General features: G+C 41.3%; 1 protein-coding gene across 1 annotated transcript; it reads left to right on the top strand.

Annotated features, from left to right (window-relative positions):
* Nucleotides 1-96: 96 nt before the first annotated feature.
* On the top strand, nt 97-1671 carry LOC103806519 (arylacetamide deacetylase-like 4; the record flags this gene model as incomplete). The annotated part of the gene is made up of 2 exons (XM_009079223.1): nt 97-160; nt 894-1671. Coding segments are annotated over 2 exons (842 nt in total), but the record flags the coding sequence as incomplete, so codon positions are not given.
* Nucleotides 1672-7485: the final 5814 nt, after the last annotated feature.

A 7485-nucleotide genomic window follows, 5' to 3' on the forward strand; every position in this document is an offset into this window, starting at 1 on the left:
GCGTTAGTAACACATAGGGGATAAGAAATTCAGACTAATTTCATTCAACATATTTCTACAGCAAGTTGCAATTCATTGAACTGTTTTGTTTCACAGAGGCCTACGAAAGAACCTGTCGGTATTTGGCGAGGAAGAGCAATTCTGTGGTGGTAGCTGTTGAGTAAGTGGAGTCACTCCAGACACAGTATGAGAAATTTGTGCCTCCTCCTGGGTTTGTAAGCCGTTGCTGCACATCAGGTTCCTTGTAAAGTAAATTCAGTAACTATTGCATGTGTTCAGTTTAGAGAAATCCACTGAAAACCTTTCACATATTATTTATCAATTTGCTATGCTCATATTTTCTAACAATTTGCTGGGAAATGTTCACTTCAGTTTCTAAGTAGAATTGCTGATATCTGAGTCAGACACACCAGCCTTATGTGTCTGATCCCAAAATTTTTTCCTGTGAAAAGTGATGAGACACTGGCACAGGTTGCCCAGGGAGGCTGTGGCTGCCCCAACCCTGGCAGTGTTCAAAGCCAGGTTGGTTAAAGCCTTGAGCAACCTGCTCTGGTGGGAGGTGTCCCTGCCCAGGGCAGGGGTTGGGGCTGGATGACCTCTAAGCTCCATTCCAATCCCTTAACGTTCTCTGATACGATGAAATAACTCTGCAAGTTCCTTCTGTCACCTAAAGGATAGATAAAGGTGTTCTTTGCAAAGATAGAACAGTGTACTGACTCTCCTAAACATGAAGGAGTGGTAGCAAACAATTCATCAAAAGCATTAATTTGGATCAATTCTATTGCTGTGATTAGAATCTCACAATATTTTCCTGTCTCCAGAGAGAAATACATGAATGACAAGACATCATTCACTCCATATGACTATGCTAAAACACTTTCACTCCTCTTCAGGTATCGTTTAGCCCCTAAACATCCATTCCCAGCCCAGTTTGAGGACTGTCTCACTGCCACCATCCACTTCCTGAGGACTGCACAGGACCATGGAGTTGACCCTTCCCGTGTTGTCATCTGTGGAGACAGCAGTGGAGGTGCACTCACTGCAGCTGTTAGCCAAGCCCTGGGGTACAGAAGAGATGTCCCCAAGCTGAGAGCACAAATCCTGATCTATCCTTTCCTCCAGAGTGTGGACTTTGATTTGCCTTCTTACCAGCAGAATGCAAATATCCCTGTTCTGCTACGGGAACGGACGGTTGTTCTTGGCTTGAAATATCTTAATATAGACTTGTCTGTTATCAAAGAAGTATTTAAAGGTTGCCACCTTCCAGAGGATATGAAACTGAAGTATCAGAAATGGGTGAGTGCTGACCACATCCCTGAGGAGTTTAAAACAAGAGGTTACAAACCAAGTCCGACACATCCATTCTCAAAAGAAACCTATACAAAGGCTAAGATTATGTTTGACCCTGTTTTTTCCCCACTGTTATGTGAGGACAGTGTCATTGCTCAGCTCCCTGAGACTTTCATTTTGACCTGTGAATTTGATGTGCTCAGAGATGATGGATTGCTGTACAAGAAACGATTAGAGGATCATGGTATCAAAGTGACCTGGTGCCATCTGCAAGAGGGAATCCATGGAACAATGTTCTTAGCTCTATTTGGTAGGCCAATAGCATTCCAATCTGGAATTAAAGGCCTGGAAAAGATAGTAAGTTTTCTACGATTGATGTAAAATTCCATTTCTTCTTTTCCTTATTCCCCTCTCTTACTGCTTACAATGACTTTTAAAAAAATCCTCATTTGTCCTTTCCTTAAACCATCAACTTATATTTCTTCATTGCACCTGATTTCTTTTTACCCAATAAGACAATTTTGTGATGGCTTTTACTTAATTTTCTCTTAGGATCAATTTTGCCATGGCTTTTACTTAATTTTCTCTTAGGAAAGGCAACATCAGGTTAGCTTACATTTCCTGCCTTTACCACCTCTTCAATTTTCACTTGTAGCTGTTAAAGATCTTGTCTCCATAGCCAGGGTTTTGCAATGTGGTTTGTTTCAATACCTTTCTGGTCATCCTAAAACACAAACTACATTTGAGGACAACCCTGGTCAGGTAACAGGGAATGAATGCAGAGGTACAGTGGATAATGAGCATGTGTAATGGTTTCTGAAATGTACCTAGTGACAGCTGAAGTTGAGACCAGCTTAAAGAGAACTGAAAATAGCAGGGAAAATGTGAATAATGACATCCCTCAAAGAAGGGGAAGGAAAGGAGAGAGGAGCATAAAGGGTTAGGCCTGGAGATGTGGAGGTTATTGCTTAAGGAAACCAACATCCATTAAAAAAAATCATGCATATACATTTTATGTATAGATAAAAGACATGTGGGCATAGAAAGTACTATCAATTCCTTCACACAGAGTTTGCAATAAGTGTAGGCCTGAACTGCCTGAGGCAGGAAGGACTTTGCTGTGGAGGGACTGTGCCATCACAGGGAAAGGAGAATGAAGGAGAAAGAAAATATAAACAAAGAAAGTTCATAACGCTTTTAAACAGTTTACAACAAGAGCTGAAGGAGTAAGTAAAACACTAGAAAATAAAACGACCTAACAAGACTGTGAGACTATTTTCTTAGAAATGTACTCAAGTTCTGCCTGAAATGTCCGTAAATGGTTTAATGACTCTGTTCTGAGGCCAATGTAGAGCAGTGTAATGGGTTTGGGTTTTATTATATGTGCCTGAGGTGATGATTTGCTCTAGAGTTTGCACTGAGGGAAGACACAGCCCAAGCCATGCTGCTCTCCAGGCAGCAAGGAGTGTGGACAAGGCTGGACCATCCAGAGTTATTAACCCAAATAACGTGGCCATGAGCCACATTTCTTTAGGTGTCTCTCCACTTTGGCACAAAGGCACTAGATCAGACACGACAGGCTTCAGGAGCAGATCAGAACACCCTCAAGACCTGATTACTACTAAAATGCTGGAAACTCAGTGTGCAGGGAGGTCTGGGCCCTCTTTGAGCAGCTCTGTGCTGCAGGAAGATGTGAAATGAAGGAAGGGAAAGCAAAGTGCTGTGCAGCTTTCCCTCAGCAGATGTCAGCACACAGCTGAGTTGGTAACAGCCTGGCAAACCTCCTTGTTCCCTGGCACACAAAACGAGCACCTCAAAGACATTCCCAGAGGTCTCTGGCTTGGATTTAAATATTCACCTGAACCAGGCTTGGATTTAAATATTCACTTGAGCCTGTCGTTAGGCCTCCATAGCCTGAAGCTATGGAGGACCATGCAATAACAGAGCACATTTTTAAGCCATGACACCTTGTGATTACCTGTTCTAAAATCATCGAGTTTGGAGTGTTTGTTCCAGGAGTCTACAAATTCAGTTACCTCCTGCTTCACTGTCTTTATGTCACCTCCTTGTACCACTCTAGTTAAAAGTCACACACCACAGCAAGTGTTTTTAAATACACTGGCAATAAGCAAACATTCCAAATTTATCAGCTCGATTATTTGTAAATAATCTTATTTACTCCAAAGGATTTAACACTAGTGTCCGCCTATGTTGTACTGCTCCTGGAATAAATAGGCACAATCTTGCAAGCTGTGGCTGCTTTTATTCCTGCCAGTCTCCCTTCTCTGCTTGCCCATTACCTCAGTGATTCAAAGGGAAGAAAATTCTAATCTAAATATTTGGAGTACTGAGACCAGGGCAAAATAAGGACAGTTGTAGTTATTTTATTTCCATTCAAATGACTTCTGACTTAGTAAGATTACATTTTGGTGTGTTGACTTGCCATGAAATCTCAGGTGGATGTTCCAGACCAGCTTGGTTGGAATCCATTTGTGTGGAACAGAATTCATCCACTTTGAGAAACAGAATTGCACAGCTACAGAGACACATACACACAACATTCACCCACATTCCCAAATGCTGCCTAAAAAAACCTGTTGTATCAGCATTTCAAACCTTTACCTGCTCTGAATGGTACAGCACAAGAACTGAATGTCCATTGTTGAGTGCTAATATACAATATTTGTCATATTTTTTACGTTCATTCAGCTTTTTGCTCCAGAATCTGTTAGCAGCTGTTTAGCCTAAGTGTCATTTGGAAGGGACAGGCTTCAGAGAATAACTCAGAGGAAGAAAGGAAAGGTTCAAGTAAAGCTTTATGGCAGACTAAGTGGAAAATGGATTTCAGTCGTGGGTTAGAGCAAAACACACAGGGAGTAGCAACTAATTTGGGTGGGGAGATGGAGATAAGAAAAAGGGAGGACACCGGAAGGTAGGTAGGAGGCAGAAAAATGAAGGAGATAGATGAAGCAAATACACAGCCCCTTAAAAAACCAGTATGGTAAAGCAGGTACTAAGCTATCAATTAAAGTTTCTTCTTGTCACTGTGAAGGGTGTATGAAATCCATCTCACAGACTGGAAGACTCAGGCTTGAAGGTATGAAGAGGTCTGAGATGCTTTCAGTCATTTGTTTACAAAACTTCAAGAAAAGAAATGTGACCTGAAGGATGGCAAATTCCTCACGTGCTCTACTTGATAAAACCAAAGAGTCAAACTACTCTAGAGAGTCTAACTGTCCTACTATATTACCTGGAGAAAATACTAAGAATAATTTTTAAAAGCCAGGCAAATTATATGTACCAGAGTGTTTCATTTTGAAATGAACATGAAAAACATAAATAAAGGACTGTATCAGAAGCTATTACTTCTGGGTTTTTTTGGTTTGGTTTTTTGGAGTCCATTATTTTTCCCCTGTCTTCTTCCATCAGTAATTAAGCTTGGCTGTACCTGCTGGAATGAATACCCCAGTCATCACAGCTGACTACCTTGCCATGCTGCAGTTACTCAGCGTAGCATTTCCTGTCACACAGTCCCTCAGTCAGCTAACTCGAGGCTGAGAGTGGCATGAAACAGGCTGCAATCAGAACTGACATGTTTTTGCAATGTTGTAGAGATTCACTTTGCATGAAGAGCAGTAACACATGACAGTCATACAACTCATCAGCACCAGCTCCCCCAACCCTTCTGCCTTCCTCAGGGTTGGGTTTGACAGATGTTGCCTCTTCTGCTGCTAACTGAGGTGAAGGTGATGAGTTTTACACATTCTCAGCCTACAAAGCTACAGAAGCCTTTGAAACTCCCATAGGTTGAGCCTGGGGAAAACTAGCAAATACCAGAATTCATTGGATAGGTATCAGGACCATTCTTTGCCTTCCCAACACTACTGTGGCCATTAGAAATATAAATTAAGACAAGAATGAATTTTAGAGGTGACCAACCCCTTACATAAACAGAGGTTTGCTGATGAGAAAAATGGGAAGAATTTACTCAATTGGAAGAATTTATTATTTTAGATTCTGTACTCACCAAGTGATTCACTGAACACATCAGTCTCCTCAACACTAAGTTCAGTGGATAAAGTATGAATTTGGGGACCTCTGTGTAGGTGTTTCATAAGAATAAAGAATCATATGAGATCCTTAATGCACCTTACAATACCAAAGAGGGGAAACCACACGAGGTGCTGAACTGAAGGATTTTTGTTCTGATTGCCACAACTGTACAACAGACTCTTAGTGATGACAACTGCCAGGGCATAACATCAAAAAGCAAACAAACCAAGCCCCAAACTGTCCCTTTGTCAATTTAGTTTTAAATCAAAATAGACAGCCAAGCAATATTCCTTCCACTCTCAGATCCATCAAGGTTTCAAAACAGAGATGGTATCTGTGAGGTGTTTGGAATTAAAGGCCAATAATGACTGACTCACTGAAGAGGTGAAGAAAAGTCTTGTGCCATACAGCTACAGAAGAGAGACATGTGCTCCTTGGTATGAAACTTGCATAATCTGAGCTGACCATTCCAAATATCAGGTGTTTAGTTCATTCTGGTTGCCTTTAAAAGTTTCATTCACTGTCACTGAAGTACTAAGTGCCTTTAGGAATTTATTATTCTTGCTTACATGTTCTTTTGAAAGCACAGAAATTGCCTCCTCTGAGGATTCAAATACAAGAAATCATCCAGAATGCTGAAACACAATATTCAGAGCTGATCTCCATGTAGGAATATATTTCAGGCTATCTGGATTGATGGCACAGCCATCAGGAATAAGCATTTAGTGAGAACTGTGCTGTTCTGACAGGGCTATATGGCAAACAAACAACAAAAGCCACAGACTGTGCTGTAACATCACACTACATAGAAACTATTTCTAGAACTAATGAGCATGAGCATCACTGGGATGTCCCAGCAGTGCTGAGAGCCCTGTGGAGAAGAGTTGATAAGCTCAGGACAGGCTGAGCACTGACCAGGAGTATCTGGGTTTGGTTCCATGCTCTACTGCCTGACATTCCCCATATCCTACCTTTGTGCCCAAAATGAGCCAACCTCAACACAGAAAAAGTCCTTCCTGTGAGCAGCTGTTGACCTGCCTGTTTCACAAGCCTTGGTTTTATCCCACACATTCTTATCTTCCCAAGCCAACGTTGTGCAAATCAGCTGTCAGTATTGCTTTAATACTGTGCTAATGAAGCTAAGGATTAAATCTGTTTTCAGACTGGAATTCCACTTGGAAAGCCAAGCCACTAAAAAGGTTTGGGAGCTGTAAATTTTAAATAGTGTGGAAAACGGAGTTGTAGCAAGAAGAATACAAACCAGAAAAAATGATTTCACCAAACAACTGCCACCAAGTGTAATCATCCCTCAGTAGCACACATGTTTTCATGATGCCTTTGCATTGAGCTACAAACAAGGATGACAATGAATAGGACACTTTTTTTCACTAATCAGTGATGGAAACAATAGTGGCTTGAACCTACAAACACATCTCCATGTGTCTGGAAAGACCTTCCTGTATGTTAGGGCTTGCACTGATTCTGCTTGCACTCCTATTCCACAGTAGTAGGACAGTATCTATGTAGTAGTAGAAAAGTTTCTGTGCATAATGTACACACACATCACCTAAACAGAGCAAATCCTTCTGCTGGAGCATATCCCAGATTGTATTGAAACCAAAATTAAAGCATGAATAGGTCTGTGAATTCCTCTGTGAAACACAGGGTATAAAAAAATGTGGATTTGACAGTTTTTCTTCACAGAGAAGTATATATTTACAACTTGAGGCCAACTGCAAGTCGCCCCATGTGACTCAAATTTAACACTGCAGCTGGAATGTCCATGAATGCACAACAAACCAAACAGATCTTCAAATCAGGGCCCTTCTGCTACCTCGTGGTATCAATCAATTCCATGGGCTCAATGGTATCAATCAATTCCATCTGGTAAGTCCATGGATTTTGAATTCCACCTTTTGGAAAGGGTACAAACCTCCCCCTGCCCTGTCCTCACCGTAAGGAAGTATTGCCAGTAATATCATTACCAAGCAGAAGGGTGGAGAAAATTAGGGTATTGCAACACTAATAAATTTTTATTTCTGCTTATGACCTGAGAGCTTAGTCTCCTGTGAAGTCACCTCAGACACACTTGAAGGCAAAGCTTAAGCCAGTGTACTCAGCCTTCACTTCTCTTGAAGCGAA

The sequence above is a fragment of the Acanthisitta chloris genome, unplaced genomic scaffold (assembly GCF_000695815.1).
Source record: "Acanthisitta chloris isolate BGI_N310 unplaced genomic scaffold, ASM69581v1 scaffold5087, whole genome shotgun sequence".
NCBI classification, from domain to species: Eukaryota; Metazoa; Chordata; class Aves; order Passeriformes; family Acanthisittidae; genus Acanthisitta; species Acanthisitta chloris.